The 19294-nt window shown below is 40.9% G+C and overlaps 1 protein-coding gene and 2 pseudogenes across 3 annotated transcripts in view; 2 read left to right on the plus strand and 1 right to left on the minus strand.

The window, feature by feature from the left end:
• The window catches only part of EIF2AK2 (eukaryotic translation initiation factor 2 alpha kinase 2), a 65799-nt gene that overhangs the window by 31465 nt on the left and 15040 nt on the right, over nucleotides 1-19294 (plus strand). For all 3 annotated transcript variants that reach the window (XM_037807557.1, XM_037807559.1, XM_037807558.1), the window contains 5 exons: nucleotides 5859-5893; nucleotides 7159-7221; nucleotides 9405-9527; nucleotides 10978-11094; nucleotides 17073-17253. In XM_037807557.1, the coding sequence (XP_037663485.1) occupies nucleotides 5859-5893; nucleotides 7159-7221; nucleotides 9405-9527; nucleotides 10978-11094; nucleotides 17073-17253 (519 nt within the window). The remainder of the gene's footprint in view (nucleotides 1-5858; nucleotides 5894-7158; nucleotides 7222-9404; nucleotides 9528-10977; nucleotides 11095-17072; nucleotides 17254-19294) is intronic.
• LOC119512730 lies at nucleotides 11115-15545 on the plus strand (annotated as a pseudogene).
• LOC119512772 lies at nucleotides 15742-16646 on the minus strand (annotated as a pseudogene).

Raw genomic sequence — 19294 nt, forward strand, 5'->3', positions numbered from 1 at the left:
GGATATGGATATCCAACTCTCCCAGCCCCATTTGTTGAAAAGACCATTATGGCTCAGTTCGGTGACTTTGGGGGCCTTATCAAAGATCAGTCGGCCATAGATCTGAGGGTCTATCTCTGAATTCTCAATTCGATTCCATTGATCTATATGTCTATCTTTGTGCCAGTACCATGCTGTTTTGGCAACTGTGGCTTTATAATAAGCTTCAAAGTCAGGGAGTGTAAGTCCTCCCACTTCGTTTTTCTTTTTTAGAGTGACTTTAGCAATTCGAGGCATCTTCCCTTTCCAAATAAATTTGATAACTAGCTTTTCCAAGTCTGCAAAGTAGGTTGTTGGAATTTTGATTGGGATTGCATTGAATCTGTAGATGAGTTTGGGTAGAATTGACATCTTAATGACATTTAGCCTTCCTATCCATGAACAAGGAATATTTTTCCATCTTTTAAGGTCCCCTTCTATTTCTTTTAGTAGAGTTATGTAGTTTTCTTTGTATAGGTCTTTTACATCTTTGGTTAAGTTTATTCCTAGGTACTTGATTTTTTTAGTTGCTATTGAAAATGGTATCTTTTTCTTGAGTGTCTCTTCAGTTTGTTCATTTCTAGCATATAGAAACATTACTGACTTATGTGCATTAATCTTGTATCCCGCTACTTTGCTAAATTTGTTTATTAGCTCTAGTAGGTATATCGTTGATTTCTCAGGGTTTTCTAGATATAAGATCATATCATCTGCAAACAATGACAGTTTTACTTCTTCTTTTCCAATTTGGATGCCTTTTATTTCTTTGTCTTGCCGGATTGCCCTGGCTAGCACTTCCAGCACAATGTTGAATAACAGTGGTGACAGCGGGCATCCTTGTCTTGTTCCTGATCTTAGAGGGAAGGCTTTCAGTCTCTCACCATTGAGTACTATGCTGGCTGTGGGTTTTTCATATATGCTCTTTATCATGTTGAGGAAGTTTCCTTCAATTCCTACCTTTTGAAGTGTTTTTATCAAAAAGGGATGTTGGATTTTGTCAAATGCTTTTTCAGCATCTATTGAGATGATCAATTGATTTTTCCCTTTCGAGTTTTTAATGTGTTGTAATACATTGATTGTTTTTCTTATGTTGAACCATCCTTGCATGCCTGGAATGAACCCCACTTGGTCATGGTGTATGATTTTTTTAATGTGTCTTTGGATTCGATTTGCAAGTATTTTGTTGAGGATTTTTGCATCTATATTCATTAGGGAGATTGGCCGGTAGTTTTCCTTTTTTGTAGCATCTTTGCCTGGTTTTGGTATTAGATTGATGTTAGCTTCATAAAATGAGTTAGGTAGTGTTCCATTTTTTTCAATGTTTTGAAAGAGTTTGAGTAAGATTGGTGTCAGTTCTTTCTGGAAAGTTTGGTAGAATTCCCCTGTGAAGCCATCTGGCCCTGGGCATTTATTTGTGGGAAGATTTTTGATGACTGATTGGATTTCTTTGCTTGTGATGGGTTGGTTGAGGTCTTCTATTTCTTCTCTGGTCAGTCTAGGTTGTTCATATGTTTCCAGGAAACTGTCCATTTCTTCTACATTGTCCAGTTTGTTGCCATACAGTTGTTCATAATATCCTCTTATAATTTTTTTAATTTCTTCAGGATCTGCAGTTATGTCACCTTTTTCATTCATTATTTTGTTTATATGGGTCTTCTCTCTTTTTGATTTTGTCAGTCTAGCTAGGGGCTTGTCAATCTTGTTGATCTTCTCAAAGAACCAACTTTTGGTGATATTTATCCTTTCTATTGTTTTTTTGTTCTCTATGTCATTTGTTTCTGCTTTAATCCTTGTTATTTCTTTTCTTCTACTTGGTTTAGGATTGGTTTGCTGTTCATTTTCTAGCTTCTTCAGTTGATCCATTAGTTCTTTGATTTTGGCTCTTTCTTCCTTTTTAATATATGCGTTTAGTGCTATAAATTTCCCCCTTAGCACTGCTTTTGCTGCATCCCATAGGTTTTGGTATGTTGTGTTCTCATTTTCATTCGTCTCTATATATTTAGCAATTTCTCTTGCTATTTCTTCTTTAACCCACTGATTGTTTAGGAGTGTGTTGTTTAACCTCCAGGTATTTGTGAATTTTCTAAGTCTCTGATGGTTATTGACTTCTAATTGTATTCCATTGTGGTCAGAGAATGTGCTTTGAATAATTTAAATCTTTTTAAATTTATTGAGGCTTGTTTTATGTCCCAGCATATGATCTATTCTGGAGAAAGTTCCGTGAGCACTAGAAAAGTATGTGTATCCTGGTGATTTGGGATGTAATGTCCTGTAGATGTCTGTTAAATCTAATTCATTTATCAGATTGTTTAGGTTTTCAATTTCCTTATTGGTCTTCTGTCTGGTTGATCTATCTATAGGAGAGAGTGATGTGTTGAAGTCTCCCACAATTATTGTGGAAACATCAATTGCTTCCTTTAGTTTTGCCAATGTTTCTCTCATGTATTTTGTGGCACCTTGATTGGGTGCATAGACATTTACGATTGTTATTTCTTCTTGCTGAATTGCCCCTTTTATTAGTATGTAGTGGCCTTCTTTGTCTCTCAAAACATCCCTGCATTTGAAGTCTATTTTATCTGAGATTAATATTGCTACACCTGCTTTCTTTTGGCTGTAGCTTGCATGAAATATTTTTTTCCATCCTTTCACTTTCAGTTTCTTTGTGTCCCTGTGTCTAAGATGAGTCTCTTGTATGCAACATATTGATGGTTCATTTTTTTTGATCCATTCTGCGAATCTATATCTTTTAATTGGGGAGTTTAATCCATTTACATTCAACGTTAAAACCGTGAAGGCATTTCTTGAATCGGCCATCTTATCCTTTGGATTATGTTTGCCATATTTTTCCCTCTCTCTATTAATATCCTTTATTGTACCCATACCGAATCTCTTTAGTACTGAACCTTTCTCCAAGTCTCTCTGTCCTGTCTTTGTTTCTCTGTCTGTAGGGCTCCCTTTAGTATCTCCAGTAGGGCAGGTCTCTTGTTAGCAAATTCTCTCAGCATTTCTTTGTCTGTGAAAAATTTAAGCTCTCCCTCAAATTTGAAGGAGAGCTTTGCTGGATAAAGTATTCTTGGCTGGAAATTCCTCTCACTCAGAATTTTAAATATATCGTGCCACTGCCTTCTCGCCTCCATGGTGGCTGCTGAGTAGTCACTACTTAGTCTTATGCTGTTTCCTTTGTATGTGGTGAATTGCTTTTCTCTTGCTGCTTTCAGAACTTGCTCCTTCTCTTCTATGTTTGACAGTGTGATCAGTATATGTCTCGGAGTGGGTTTTTTTGGATTTATTCTATTTGGAGTTCGCTGAGCATTTATGATTTGTGTATTTATGTTGTTTAGAAGATTTGGGAAGTTTTCCCCAAGAATTTCTTTGAATACTCTTCCTAGACCTTTACCCTTTTCTTCCCCTTCTGGGACACCAATGAGTCTTATATTCGGACGTTTCATATTATCTATCATATCCCTGAGGTCCATTTCGAGTTTTTCAATTTTTTTCCCCATTCTTTCTTTTATGCTTTCATTTTCCATTCTGTCATCTTCCAGGTCACTGATTCGTTGTTCAACTTCCTCTAGTCTTGTACTATGAGTGTCCAGAATATTTTTAATTTGGTCAACAGTTTCTTTAATTTCCATAAGATCATCCATTTTTTTATTTAGTCTTGCAATGTCTTCTTTATGCTCTTCTAGGGTCTTCTTGATTTCCTTCATATCCCGTACTATGGTCTCATTGTTCATCTTTAGTTCTTTGAGTAGCTGCTCTAGGTGTGTCTCTTCTGGTCTTTTGATTTGGGTGCTTGGGCTTGGGTTATCCATATCGTCTGGTTTTTTCATATGCTTTATAATTTTCTGTTGTTTTTGGCCTCGTGGCATTTGCTGAACTTGATAGGGTTCTTTTAGGGTTTGTAGACCAGTTGAAGTCCTTATCTCTAATTTATCAGATCTACAGCTTCGTGGAGTACACTTTCTCTAACTAACCAGCAGGTGGCGTCCACGAGCCACCTGTTCTCCACAAGCCAGATCTCCCCTGCTTAGCCTTTTTGGTGAGTGGGGGAGTGAGTCTTGTGGGGCCCAATTGGTGTACCAAGCTTGCGTGTGTAGTTGGTGTTGCCTGCCCTGTATGTGGGGCGTGTTTCTGGGCAGTCGGGGAGGGGGGGTGGCCCTAACAATCAAATCTCCCTGATGATCCTAGAGTTTTAAAGCTACTGCAGTAGTCTAATCCTTCAGTTCAGTCCTGCCACAGTTTGTCTCTGCCACTGACCCACAAGTCTTTGGTATTGGCGTATGGCTCCTGAGACTTGCAAGTGGGCCCCTCTTCCAGGCTGTGCACCCCAGGTCCTCTGTTGAGGGATGACTGTGCTATGTCACAGGTGAGTGCCGTCCCCCCAGGGCAGTTCTGGGCTGCTGGGCTGTGTTGGGAGGCTCCCAGTCTGCTCAAATGATGGCTGAATGGGGCTCTGTTAATTCACACTGCTCCCCCTTCCCAGCTCTGGGACATTTAGCTGAGGTTGCAGGGAAGGCTAATGTCCACGCCCAGTTTTGTGGTGTGTGCCTGTTATTTGAAGCACTTCCGTCACACTGGGTTGTCTGGGGCAGCTCTGGGCTATGGGGCTGGCGATGGGCAGGAGTGTTTCCTGTCCACCAGGATGGTGGCTGTGAGCGGACACCCCCCTTTTCTTGGGAAGTTGTGTTGTTTAGTGAATTTTCTCAGCCACTGGATTATTGCCTTTTGTCTCAGAGCTCTCTTAGTTCTGCTCTTGACTTGACGTGCCCAAATTTCAATTCTTTGAAGCTTTCTGTATTGAGCTTCTTAGAGTAATTGTTTTAGAAAAAGCAAAAAGGATTTAAAAAAAAAAAAAAACGGCCCTCCTCAGAGATCTAATGGGTTATTGAAATGCTAATAGACAAAGCAACCAGGGCCATTAAGGAAAGGTCCACAGGGCAGAGAGATCAGCCTTGCTTCGGGATTTGCATATGCGCCTCAAGGCCTGATCTCCGCCCTTCCCCTTTCTGTGTTCACCAGAACTCCAAAAATCCTCTGCTTTTATTTTGGAGTTTTTCGTGTTGTTTTTTTTCTATGCCTGTCTCCTCTCTGCTGGGCTGGCTGCTCTCAGAGTCTCTGGTGTCTGGTCTCAGTCTATCTATGGTTGGAGTTTGAATCAGTAGAATGAGTTTCCGATAAGAGCAGCCACTGCAATTCTCCCTTCTCCTTCCTGGAGCTGACAGCCCCTCCTCCCCTGGGACTGAGCCTGGCAGGGAGGGGCGCGGGTCCCCTGGCCGCAAAAACTTACAGATTTCGCTGATCTCAGCAGTTCCACGTTTTCATGAGTGTTGTATGAAGTATGCCCAAAGACAGATTGCTCTGTGGTGTCCAGTCCACGCAGTTCCTGGCTTTTTACCTACTTTCCTGGAGGAGTAACTAAAACATACAGCTCACCAGTCTGCCATCTTGCCCCGCCTCCCAGTTATAACTTTTATATCCTGCTGGTGGAAGTTTAAGTTAGTACAACAATTATGGCACCGTGTGGTAAAGTTGAGGGTGTGTCTGCACACCATATGGCCAGGTACTTCCATTCCTAGGGATGTGTCCTAGAGAAACACTTGCATGTGTGCACCGGAAGACATGTATAAGGATGTTCTTTGCAATGTTGTTTGTAATAGGAAAAAACTGGAAAAATACTCTGTTAACTCTTGTTGAAAGTACAAAAATTGATGAGATTGTTCCTTTTATGGAACAAAGAAATATGGTCCTAGAACCAGCTAGAATGAGGAAGGAAGCTTACTTTGCGAGTTGATAATTGGTTTAATCATCTGACAGCTTTCCATTTTCTTTTGTTACAGAACAGTCTCACAAATAATCAAAAGAAGGTAAAAAGGTGAGTGTCATTATGCATCAGGTAATTTGAAATTTTCTTTCAGACTCAATCTGTCAGCCTTATTTCCCAAGTCTTCAGTATTTGTAGAGTATTGTAAACCCTTCTTTGTGTGGACTTTCAGAAGAAGTAGAAATCTTGGTGAAGACTCACAAAAAGCTTGGGATCCCAACCCCCCCTCCCAAAAAGCACTTGGGATTCCAACAAATAATTTTAGATAGGTGGAGAGATCTTTGAATACGTGCATACACTACTCCGTAGCCACAGTGTACGGTGTGGGTATCACTAGTGAGGTGTGAAGAGCCACAAAGGAAGTGGACTCAGAGGGCTTCTCAAGAGAAGTGCATTACTTTGTAGACAAGTTATTTTATAGACAAGTTATCTTGTAGACAAGTGCATTATTTTGTAGACAAGTTGAAATGGTATATAAACTTGGGTTAAAAAAAAGGCCAAATGTTATTTAAATTATGGTGAATTGGTTTTTTTTTAGCTGAAGAGAAAAGCAAAGCAGTAAATATAGTCAGAAATGAAGACTGAAGGGCAGGAGGAGCCATTCTGAGCCACCAGTATATTCCAAACAGTAGACAGAAGCATTGAAGAAAGAGATTCCTGGTGTGTGGTTGTGGACAGAGAGGAGAGAGTCTGCATGTCATATGGGCAGGCGCCCAGCCTCGGTGACTGTGGCAGTGAGGAGGGATGAGCAAAGCCTAGACATGACTTAGGAGAGAGGGTGAAGAATAGATAAGGAGAAAGGATTGGAAGATTGCTTCCATTCTAGACAGGACGCAGAAAAGAATTTTGGCACCGATGGTGTTAAGGAAGTTGAATACTTGAGGCCTAGAGGGAAGATAACAATCTGGATATGTTTAGTTTTAGGTGGTGGTTGAACTTCCAATTGTAGGTGACCTACGAGCAGTAAGAAATAAAGTTCAAAGGAAAAATGAATAAAATGAGGATGTGAGGAGATGTACTTCTGAGATTTTGAGTCTGGAGGAAGAAATGGAGAGGCCAATGGCACTGCCAACAGTGAATGAGTTAAGGTGAAAAAAGGAACCAGGAAAGGAATGAAAACTTATTTACAGGTCAGAGGAGAATCATAAGTATAAACTTTTATAAAGAAAAGGATCATTTAATACTTGCTACCCTGCTATTCTAATAGTTGGCTCAAAATATAAAAAGCCTAGTACACAGCATAAAATCAATGCTAAACAAATTATATTTGATTTCAGTTTTATTTGAGTTTTCCATTTTTTCTCTTAATTTTTTAGAAATTTGGCACCTACATTTCATAATCCTGAGAGAGAAGCAAACAAGTATACTAAGGATCACAGGTAAGAGGGAACTGAAAAATAGAATTTGTTTAAAGACGTGTCTGTTCATTCACCAAAAGTTTCTTAAGGGCCTGTTGTACATTGGGCAGATTACATTATATTTCTACCTGAACAGTTTAATTGTTTTAGCACAATTGGGCCTAGGAAGGATCATAGTCTCTTGGAGAAGTGAACTTAGATGAATCCAAATGGGAAGTGATAAATATATATTCTGTGTGATGCTATATTAGTTAGGGTTCTCTAGGGAAACAGAATCAACAAGAGATATCTATAAATATAAGATTTATAAAAGTGTCTCAACACAACCATGGTTTGCACGAGTCCAAATTCCGTAGGGCAGGCAGCAGATTGGCAACTCCGATGAAGATGTTCAATGAACTCTTCAGGCAGCAAACTGGCAACTTCGACAAACTCCTCAGGAAATGAACTGGCAACTTCAATGAACTCCACAGGAAACACTTCACTGGTCAGCCGAATAAGAAATGAAGGTCCTCTATCTGTCTCGCTTAAAAGTCTACAACTGATTGGATTAGATCTAGCTGATTGCATTCTCTCATTGTGGGAAGACACGCCCATCGTTGATGTCATCGGTCACAGCTGCAGCCAATTGACTGATGATTTAATAAACCAGCCTTCTGGTTTATTAACCAGCCACAATGTCCTTGTATTAACGGTTAGGCCAGTGCTTGCTAGACCAGTCACCTGGACACCATCACCTGGCCAAGTTGACATGTGAACCTAACCATCACAGATGCTTATGTGGATTGCACTGACAGCTATGGAAGTTTCTAATACTGAAAGTAAAAACTCCTGTAAAACAGGGATTTTAAGAAAGTTGTATGGTGGGCTCTGGATCCCATACCTCTGCAGGAATCAGAATAGATCTACTTGAATCCGCTTTCCATTTTCTAGCTCAATAAAAGCTTTCACTGGAAAAAAAGATCATCGTTTGAATTTAAATGAAATATCTAAACAAAGAAGGCCTATGTGTATCAGAGGGATATTGAATGCAATTTTCAAAAACAATAATGAATCAATAAATATTAAGCACTTAATATGTGCCTGGGCCTGTGCTAAGCAATGGGATTACAGTCGAAAAAAATAGAAATAGTTCCTGCACTTGTGGAATTTTGTGGAGATGGGCAGCATTAAAGAAACAATTATATGAATAAGTCTGTAATGACAAACTGTATCAGAGCTCTGAATGAAAAGTGATGGTATGGTGAGAAACTAAAACAGGATCCTTGGATTTAGAGTGAGGGTGAGGCAGTGCTTCTCTGAGTTGCATTTGTGGAGAGGCCTGAAGGGTGAGTTAGTGCAGGGAGATGGGAGGTCCTGAGCTTGGCAAAAGGTAGAGCATGTGGGAAGGTTCAGGTGGCAAAGGGGATGTGAGTGTTCAGGAGGCAGAGAGAAGGCCTTGGGGCTTCAAGCGTGGTCAACAAGGACCCAGCTCCCTGGGATGAGGCTGGAGAGGGAGGCAGATACCAAATCAGCTGGCACTTCTAGTCATTGAAGGGTTTTATGTTTTGTGCTGAATGCAAAGGCACACTCTTGGAGGGTTTAGGCAATACAATGACATGATAAGACTAAGTTTTTATCACTCTGGTTGCTGTGTTGGCTGTGGAATGGAGCTTGAGCAGGAGAAGATGTGGCATGTCCAGTTAGCCTGATGGAAACCCAGACTGGAGTGAGGTTGCTGGAGATAGAGCAAGGGGACTGAGAGCAGAGATGTGTTTTGGAAGCAGACTTGACAGGGCTTACTGATGGAGCATGTTGCCTGAGGGAGAGGGGAAAACCAGGTAGTTACAAACCTAGGCAGGCTCAGAGCATCTTTTCTTTCTTTTAACAGCTCAGTGGTGGCTGTGGAACACAATAGGGTGATTCTTTCTAAAGGTTTATCCTTGTAATAAGATTCTTTTTCTTCGTTTTTGTACAGCCAGGAGTTGATTGTGATTCCTAAGGGTGATCTGTTATGTTGGGCTCTCTATGGGAAGAGGGGGTGAGCCTTCTATCCTTCATGATTCAAAAGTTTCTGTGAAGTAGACCCTCCTTATCTTATTCAGAAGGGGAGGATCATGTTTGTTATACAGTTCCATTTCTCAAGTGACATTAGAGGGTAAGTGGGAGGGCAGGGGGGTAGAAAATTTGGACCTCAGAATAACAACTGGTATTTATCTTTCAAGGTTTGCCAAGGATTTTGAAGAAATAGAACCAATTGGCACAGGAGGATTTGGCCAAGTTTTCAAAGCAAAACACAGAATTGATGAGAAGACTTATGTTATTAAACGTGTTAGATACGATAACGAGTAAGTAGTGAATGTTTGATTTTTGAATGAGAAAGTGTCTTGCACTATTTTTTTGATTTGCTCTTCTTTATTAGCACATCACTTTCTTCTTTCTAGTCTTCAAAAATTTCATTTTACCTTGGGGAGCTTGTCTTACTCTGAAATGCTCTCACTGTGCTGTGGTCACTTTAAGAAAAAGTGGATGTGCCATCAATCATGCTTTTGAGGCTGTCTTGGTTAATATTGAAGTTATGGAGTCACTTGGCTGAAGGTGACCCTTGAGATTTTCTAATCTCAGTGCTTATTTCTCAGATGAGACTGAGATTTGTCTAAGGAAAAATCTAGTTGTTAATTGTTTCAGTTATCTACAAGCATATTTCATTTTATTGCGCTTCACAGATAACTGTGTTTCTTCGGTTTATTCAATTCAGCATTTGTGGAGTCCTTCTCCAGTTTCCGCTGTCCTCCAGAGTTCTAAACTTGTGGGATTTGTTCTTTTATTCACTAAATCTCCACAGAGACTTTCTCAAGAGATGTCTTATGTCATCATGTTGATGACATCATTTCTCTCTACATTTTTGTATTTTTGAAATCTTATATAAATGGAGTTTACAAATGATGGTTGTGCTGATTGTGTAACACAAGGAAAATTGTAAAGATATTATGCTACCTGAGGAAAAACAGGATAAAATTATATGCTATGATCATAAATATATAAAAATATATATAAGAAAGATGATAAATAATCCAAAATAACAACTGACTGTTGTAGAATTGGCTAATTATTTTTACATATTTTATGTAGTATTGTTACAGAACATTTAAAATTAAAAAATAAAATTATAAATTGTTATCTTTTCTCATCCTTGAAATCTCAAATTTGTGTATTCTGCTTAGCATGGAATTGTCTTAGCTATTGACTACACAGCACTGTAAAGCTCTCACAATGTGCAAAGTCTCATTTTCTCAGCATAAATTATTCCCTTTGCATCTTTTTGCCACACATTAAAAATTCTGAATTAGGTTCTTTATGCTGCCTGGGTTACCTATCCATGCTGGCCGCACGTGGTTTGCTTATGAAATACAAGCACTTTTAACACAAGCCTAAGAAAGACAAATTTATGAATTAGCTACAAAAAATTGCAGTACTGGCATTTCAAAGACTACTTTAAATGATTTTTAAATTGTCTGATATTTGGAATTATTTATCACTACTATCTCTTTTATGTCAAAAGTGAGAACAGCTATGCTTTTCTGTATGCTCTCTCTTTGAGTTCTCTTGGCTTCCTCTTTGGACTTCAAGCTTCTTAAGGACAAACTCTTTCTTTCTGGTCTCCACCCTAAAGCCCAGGGTGTGGAAACCACAGTGACTGTTCAATAAGTGAGCATAGATAGTTGTCTCTGTTGTTTGAAGTCTTTTACAGTTATCAGGAATGTATGTTAACACTTGTTTTCTGTTTCTTTTAACTAGGAAGGTGGAGCGTGAAGTAAAAGCATTGGCAAATCTTAATCATGTAAATATTGTTCACTACCATAGTTGCTGGGATGGAATGGATTATGATCCTGAGAAAAGCATAAATAATTCAAGGTAACTAAAAAGAGATTCTCATAGCCATCATAGGACAGGGACAGAAGGAAGCTGCCATTTCCTATGGATGAGGTCATTGGATAAGGCCATTAGTTATGCCATTTAATAGTCACAGCCGCCCTTTAGAGATACCCTTAGCTCTACATTCGGCAGGTAAGGAGACAGTGAGCAACCTTTTTCTTTTCCACTCCTTGCTCCACACATGCTTTAAAAAGCCCTTTATATTGTCCTCAGCTCTTTTCAGAATGTCAGGTTTAGCCTGACTGTTTGAAGTACAGTCTTGCTTCAGTGTGGGCCATAAACGCAGTCTTGTGAGGAGAGTTTTACCATGTTTTAGATGCTGCTTCTGGAGGCACCCTCCTTGGCTGCCCACAATTTTTTGCCCAACTCGTAGGTCTCCAGTTGGTGGGGTGCAGTCAAAGCGTCTTTCTTGAATGCAACTGCAGCACTCATTTTGGGGTGCTGGGCAGTGAAAATAATTTTAAGACCACGAGCTATGGTGAGGGCACCCCTGCCTGACATCACTCACATTTGTCCCAGTAGGCAACTGCCAAAGGACTAGAGCTTCTAAAGAGCTGGCATCTGCTTTTGAAAGTCACCCAGTGTTTTCTTGGGGACAGTACTCTCCCTGAAATCCACAGGCCATGGGGGCCTGTTGGCTCATTGTCTCCTGACACACACCCTGTGACTGAGAGCTTTACTGCAATTTCAAGAGGTACTGGCTGGCAGCACTCAGGACTGCTTCAGCTTTCAGAAAACTCTTGGCTGCCTCTTCCTGTTTCCTAGCCAACATGTATTCAAAGATTGTAAATCATATTGAGACCAACATAGTTCAGAAAAAATACATCATTAGCAAAATCTATCCTCCAGCTTTTCTCTTGTAGATTACAATAAGCTCTACTTCTCGTGAAGCACCTAACCTTGTACTGTTGCTTTAGGCTTTTCTTTTACTCTCTCCTACTTGACTCTGTCCCCATTACGGCAGGGACAGTGTCTTTTTCTTATCTGTAGGTACCTGTTCTGAACTTTCACAAAATAGGTGCTCAGTAGATTGAAAGAGATTAAAATATGTTTCAGAATTATTTTATGTAACAATGAAATTTGGATTTTTGTGATTCCATTGTTTTAACGTTCCTATTATCATCTTTGCTCAAGGATGATCAGGCCCTTCAGCATTAATGCATGAGAGGCGCACACTTGAACAGTTAATTAAGGAGGCGGCGGTGGCGGTGATAGTAGAGCGGAGCTGGGACCCCCGCAGCGGGCATCCCAAGCGCGGCTGCCGCGCAGAGGAGCGAGTCAGCGCCAGAAGGGCAGGTCCTCTGGCCACTCGGGGCTCGAGGTGCCGCCTGTCCCACCTCGGGACAACTGCCCAACTGCATGGTCACCCAATTCGGAGTAATATAAAATGTTGGAGCTGAAGAATGGCTCATTTTTTGGGTTAAGTCTCCCTGAAAGCTTGGACCTCCAAAACAATCTGGTTGATGGTGTAGATCCAGGTGCCTTGGGGCTGTTCTTGCTAAAAAGTTTGGATCTGGCAAATCCACCTGATAGGTTGTCTGAATGCAGACGTATTTAGAGGACTTACCGATCTGGTTAGGGTAAATCTTTCAGGGAATTTGTTTTCTTCATTATCTCAAGGAACTTTTGACTCTCTTGGCTCATTACCGTCTTTAGAATTTCAGACAGTATCTTTCGTGTGATTGTAACATGTTGTGGCTGCATCACTGGGTAGAGGAAAAGAACATCACTGTGCCTGTGCCCGACAGCAGATGTGCTGACCCTAAGTCACTGCAGACCCAGCCAGGCACAGGTGAAGCAGGAGCTGTTGACATGTGATCCTCCCCTTGAATTACCATCTTCCTACATGACTCCATCCAATCATCAAGTTGTCTTTGAAGGCCATAGCCTTCCTTTCCAGTGCATGGCTTCATATATTGATCAGGAAGTGCAAGTGTTATGATATCAGGATGGGCAAATAGTTGAAGCCAATGAATCACAAACATGATTCACAACTGCTCGCTGAGTGCAAGTGCCCTAACCATTTCTAATATTCAGGCTGGCTCTACTGGAAATTGGGACTGTCAGGTCCAGACCAAATGCAGGAAGAGTACGAGGACTGTTGATATTGTGGTATTAGAAAGTTCTGCCCAGTACTGCCCTCTGGAGAGGGTGGTCAACGACAAAAGGGGTTTTCAGGTGGCCCGGGACGTTGGCAGGCATTACTGCTTACCTGCGGTGTGCTCGGAACAGTCACGGCAGTGGACGATATCCCAGAAACCCACCGGATGAGACGAAGTCTTGGCACAGATGTGATAGAGGTGGCTTCTGGGCAGGCAATGAGTATTCTCACTGCCAATATGCAAATGATGTCAGTAGAGTTCCTTATATGTTTAATCAGATGCCCCTCAGTCTTACAAATGCTGTGGCAACTATTGGCTTACATGTTAGAAGCAACCAATTTTCTGACAAAATGGATGCTACGTTTGTGGCTGAAATGATAGAAAATTTGGAAGATTTGCCATAAAGGAAAAATCAAAAGAGCTAGGGGATGTGATGGTTGACATTGCATGTAATATCATGGCTGATGAGGGTGTCCTGTGGCTGGTACAGAGGGAAGCTAAAGCCTGCAGTGAATCGCTACATACTGACTAGCAAATGGAGCTCATGTGTATTCAGTATTTTCACCCAATGTTGTCCTGGAAGCTTATGTCATCAAGGCCACTGGTTTCACTGGGATGATCTGTATTGTGCTCCACAAGGTGGCAGCCTTGGACAGTACAAGACTTTGTGATTATGGGATGCAGGATCCAGGTGGAAACCTAGATAAGCAGCTGAGCTTTATGTGCAATGTTTCAAATACATTTCCAAGTCTGGCACTAAACAATACTACTGTGGGCGGGTCCCAGCAGCTTGGGTGGCAGAAGGAGCTGCAGAGGCCAGCAGCCCAGCTTCTTGAAGTCTCTTGGTGCCCCGGGGCTGCAGCACCCCACATGGGCCTGCTCCGCCACCAAGATGCCCAAGAGGAAGGACAGCTTGGCAGAAGGCACTGGAAAGGAGGATCCCAAAGGACGTCGGTGAGGCTGTCAGCTAAACCTGATCTTGCGTAAGTGGAAACACAGCCAAAAAAGGCAGCGGGAAAGAATGAATCTTCAGACAAAAAAGTGCAACCAAAAGGGAAAAGAGGAGAAAGGGAAAACAAGGTGAAATGGTTAACCAAGAAACTAAAGAAGATTTACTTGCAGAAAATGGCAGAAACTAAAAATGACAAGAATCCTGCCTCTGATGAAGCGGGAGAGAAAGAAACCAAGTCTGATTCATCTCGTATACCATGTCTTGTCAGTGGTCTCTGTTTCTCCCTTCTTGTACAATCTAGAGGAATATTTTTATCAACTATTTTGTAAATGCAAGTTTTAGTAGCTCTAGAAGAAACATTTTAAAGAAGGAGATTGGAATTCCACCTCATCCCATTTTTAAAGTGTAAATGCTTTTTTTTTAGAGGAGAAATCATTTGCTGGTCGTTTATTATTTGGTACAACCAGAAGATAGTGGGATATTGAATTATGGGAGGCTTTGACTGTCTTGGATGACAGCTTTAACATTCCATAGGGTAGGGAGTGGTGGTTTTTATCCCTGTAATACAATGCATACTGAATGATGATTTGGAGTCACAGTTTTGCATTTAATATGTCTTGAACATTTTTAATTACTTCTATTCCCATGTTTTTTAATAGAATTTTAATAGAATTGTTTCTTAAAACTGCTCCCTGATCTTGGCTCTCCCTGTCAGAACTGTTACTTTGTTACATCCTTCGTTGTGGTCGTCCAGTTTTTCTAATAACTTTGATATATGCTGTGAAGATTGGAAATGTGTGTATGTAGTGTATATGATATTAAATTGTGAATTACTGGGACTTACAGTGTAACAGCTTATCAACATTTGAAGATATCTGTACTTGATCTCCTCTTAGGAAAACCTATCTCCAAATTATAAGCTGGGAAGTCACTGGAATAACTTTAGAAAAGAATTACAACTACATGGCTTTTAGATTTTCAGTACATGTATTAATTATATACAAATTGTTCATAATGTCTGTGTGCTGATCTTCAGAACAACCAATAAAATCTCAATAATGAAAGAAATTCAGCTTCCTCCTTCCCTTTTCTCACCAAAGAATAAAGAGAAGTCAGACCAACTGATGACTCTCTATATAAGCTTCAACTCATGGCATTCTGCAATGGGAAGTTCTTTCCAGCAACTGGAAATTGAACAAATTTGGCTGATGATAGAAGATGACACACAGTGGTTACTCATCAAAATAAGATGGTGTGAATGTAGATACCCACCCCATCCCTATTAATGTGACATTGCATTGAATTGCACATGGAGCAGATGCCATCGCACCCCATGGGATTTTGATTTGCTGAATGGGCAAGGCAGCCGGAAGTCAGATGGGTGCCATATACTCTGCTCAGATGAGTAGAATTCCTTTTTACTGTCACAATCAATAAAGTTAACAACCTGGGGCTGGGACTGACTTTCTGAGCAGAGGGTGGGTGGGGTGGGGTGGAAGAGGCTAGGATAAAGGACCACAAGGTCAAAGAGAAATAGGAGAAAGAGGGCATAAAAGAGGGGGAAGGGGACAACTATGCTGTCTTCCCTAGATCAATTTTCTACTGGATGGCATACACTGAGTGCTAGATGAGCAAATCGATGAGTCCAGCCACTGTAAACATGCCCCCAGTGATAGCACAGATGCCCTTCAGGAAGTGCGTGAAAAGCCTGTGCTTCCCAGTTATCTTCAACATCATGGACGAGAGCTCGTCAAGCACGAAGACTCTAGGAAGCCCCTGGTTGCCCATCAGTCTGTTGGCAGCCTTCTCATGTCTGGTGACAGAAAACTGATTTGTCCTCGGGACCTCCCCATCCACCTTCATGTACATTGTGGGTACCACCTTCACAAAGTACTGGAACATCACAGAGGCTTGGGCTGCAGTGGCATTGGTACGGTCCAAGGGGTTCATGATGCCTGGGTAGTCCTCCCCGAACAACAGGTGCTGGATGTAATGGGTCATGTTGATATTGTCTGGGCTGAAGCTCTGCCAGTCGTGGTCATGCACATGGGACTGCTGGAAGCTCTTCCCAGGGACAAAGTGAAGTTTCCAGGAACCTTGTTGACTTCCAAGTAGCCGTATACCTGGCAGCTTTCATTCTTCTGCTTCTGCACCTTCTGGCTGAAGCCCTCTTGCCGACCCTGCTCTATAGTGCCTGGGTCTTTGAAGTCCCAGCCCTGGCCGTGATATGCCTCCTGCACATCCTCAGAGGTGTTATAGCACTTGATGTCTTCCATCTCAGCCCCATAGCAGCTCTCACAGATGAAAATATTGCTACAATTCAGTGCTACTCCTTTAGTAACTATGTGGTTTTAATGAATTTGACGCGATCTGAACTGCCCACCCAGGCAGCTGTTCCCTTGCATCCTGTTATTTGTACCACTGCTGTAATTCTTCTCCTGTGTCTCTTGGTGGTCATTGTCAGTTACATATGCCATCACAGTTTGATTAGGATCTGTCTTGAGAGTTGGCACATGCTTGTGAACTTGTGCTTTCATATTTTCCTAACCTGTGTGGTTTTTGTGGGAGGCATAACTCAAATGAGAAATGTGAGCACCTGTCAAGCAGTAAGTCAAAATGAAAAATCAAGATAAAAAAAAAATTGATATTACAAAGTAATTTCTTATATTTCACTAAGTATAAAAGGAAAAATAATTAAATAGAGGTCTGAACTTCTGGGAACTTATGTTTTAAATTAAAAATGGTTTATTGTATTTTGATTCAAATTATATATTATATTTAGATTTCTGTTTTGATGCATGTTTGGGGGTTCTAAAGAAGATAAGGTATAATAAGAAGGGATAAATACTTTTATAAATTTATTTTTATTGCTACTTTTAATATACTGTACATTTTACATCCAGATCAATGAGAAGGTGCCTTTTCATCCAAATGGAATACTGTGATAAAGGGACGTTGGAGCAATGGATTGAAAACAGAAGAGGCAAGAATTCAGACAAAGATTTGGCTTTGAATTTCTTTGAACAAATAACAACAGGAGTGGCTTATATACATTCAAAACAGTTAATTCATAGAGACCTTAAGGTAAATGGTAAACGCTCTTAGTAGTCGTTGTATATAATGTAATAACTATGTTCTCTATCTTTAAATTGTGATTGCTAGTCACGGGGAAATAATATCTCTGATCCTCTGAGGTTAGAATCAGTCTAGAACTTGCCCCAAATCCCACCCCATAGAACCACTCAGAAGATAACAGATTGTGACAAGGAGACAGGAAGGGTCATTTGCTCTTGGTTCTGTTGGGCTTATAGTGGCACCCAGTTGTAAACACTAGCAGATTTAGTGTACTGAACATTTCTGCGCAAATATTATATTTGGCACAGTCAACAGGCTGCTGTTCCCTGAATCTGCTTCTTCTTGGGCTTCTTTGAGAGGGACATGGTTCTCCTAATCTCTCAACTATTACTATTCAGAGCAGTCACAGCTTCTGGGCCCAGAGTCTAGAATGTTCTTGGCATTTAGTCAGTCATTTCTGCCCCATGATCAGAAAATTGCAGTGATCTGAAACTTGGAATATGTATCATCCCTTAGTATTTTAATTTTCTTCTGGCTTCCTAACTTTTTTCATTGTCCAGACAAGCAGTTTTCCCATTTTCTTCCTTCTCATCAAAATGAAAGAAGAGAAGCAGAATGGTTTTTCACAGTTGTACTCTACTCCCTGTGTTTTGCCTGCTGAATCTATCCCTGACCCTCTGCTCATGTCCTTCTCACATGGAATGTTCTGCCTGTCCCCTGGGCTCCCAATTCCTTTACATAATCTTCCCTCATCCCTCTAGATCTGCCTTTTTCTCTAGGCAGAACCTTCTTCTCTATATGGATCTTGGCGATTTGCTTATCTCACCTGTCTAAAATAGCCGACAACGAGGAACTTGAATCAAAAAAGTTCCTTGAGAAAAATAAGCACTTGTGTGTGTAATATGTGTTGATGCTAGCCAGGAATAAACAGCCCTTAAAAGATATGTTTTTTTGGTTTGCCCAGGACTTGAATGTCTGGTGCTTTGGTTTAGTGCCCCTGTTTGGAAGGATAAATTTAGAATGGCTATACCTTCACTTTGGGATAAATCACACATGGAGTTAAGAAATGAAGCATAATTATTTATATCTACAGTAGTCCCATAAATAAGGTGCAGACATTTGGGTACTAGCTCCCAGGCCCTCTGCAGAATGAATGAGTGAATTCTGTGTGCAGTGTCTTGGTCTGGGTGCTGACTGGATTCCTCTTTTTTTCCACCACCTTGTCTTCCAACTCTCTCCTGTGTCCTACACCATTTGTGCTTTGTACCATGTGACCTCGCAAAATTGCTGCTGTAGATGGCTTTGCCAGAGGGTGGTCCTTACCCAGAAAAGTCCCTCTTACACAAAGCCTACCAGTGCTTGCCTCTTTTTGTCGGAATCTGAATAACTAGACCAAAAGTGCTGGTGAGGGACCTGAACATGGGGCTTTTGGGAGTGAGGGCTCACTATCTGTGGCTGCTGCTCCCTACGGGGTTTAGTCTCCTAAACTAAACAAGGCTCAGGCTCCTTGGTTACCTCATCCTGGGCATCAGCCCTTGTCCTTGTGTCTTTTGTATAAAGTTTGCACCCTTTTCAGTGTTCTATAACCATACATTTTGCCTAGTCATACTGTAACTGATTAGATAAAAGGTGGTATTATTGCCCTTCTTTTTAATGAACTATAAACAAGTGATCTGATATTTTTATCTGTAAATCCCATCCAATTTATATACTTAGACAGCATTATAAATTCAACCTCTTGTTTCTTGGAGTCAGGTTGTAGCCTTATGTGGGACTAGCTGTTTCACTTGCAAACCCAACATATTCCTGTATTGTAACTTGAGGATAGTGTAAGAATGTCGTTTCTTCACACCCACCTCACACACATCTGTACCTTTCCATCTATATAATTGGGTTTAGGTTCCAATATAATGTTCATGAATTCTAATCTAACTGCTAATTTCTGCATAGGCCTTCACAGACTGATTTCTCGGGAGCTCCTTTTTTAGCTTCCCCTGGGCACTGACCTCTTCCCTCTCAGTTCCTTTACTAAGCCCTCTCATAATTGTTA

Source organism: Choloepus didactylus, chromosome 17 (genome assembly GCF_015220235.1).
Source record: "Choloepus didactylus isolate mChoDid1 chromosome 17, mChoDid1.pri, whole genome shotgun sequence".
Classification (NCBI taxonomy): domain Eukaryota; kingdom Metazoa; phylum Chordata; class Mammalia; order Pilosa; family Megalonychidae; genus Choloepus; species Choloepus didactylus.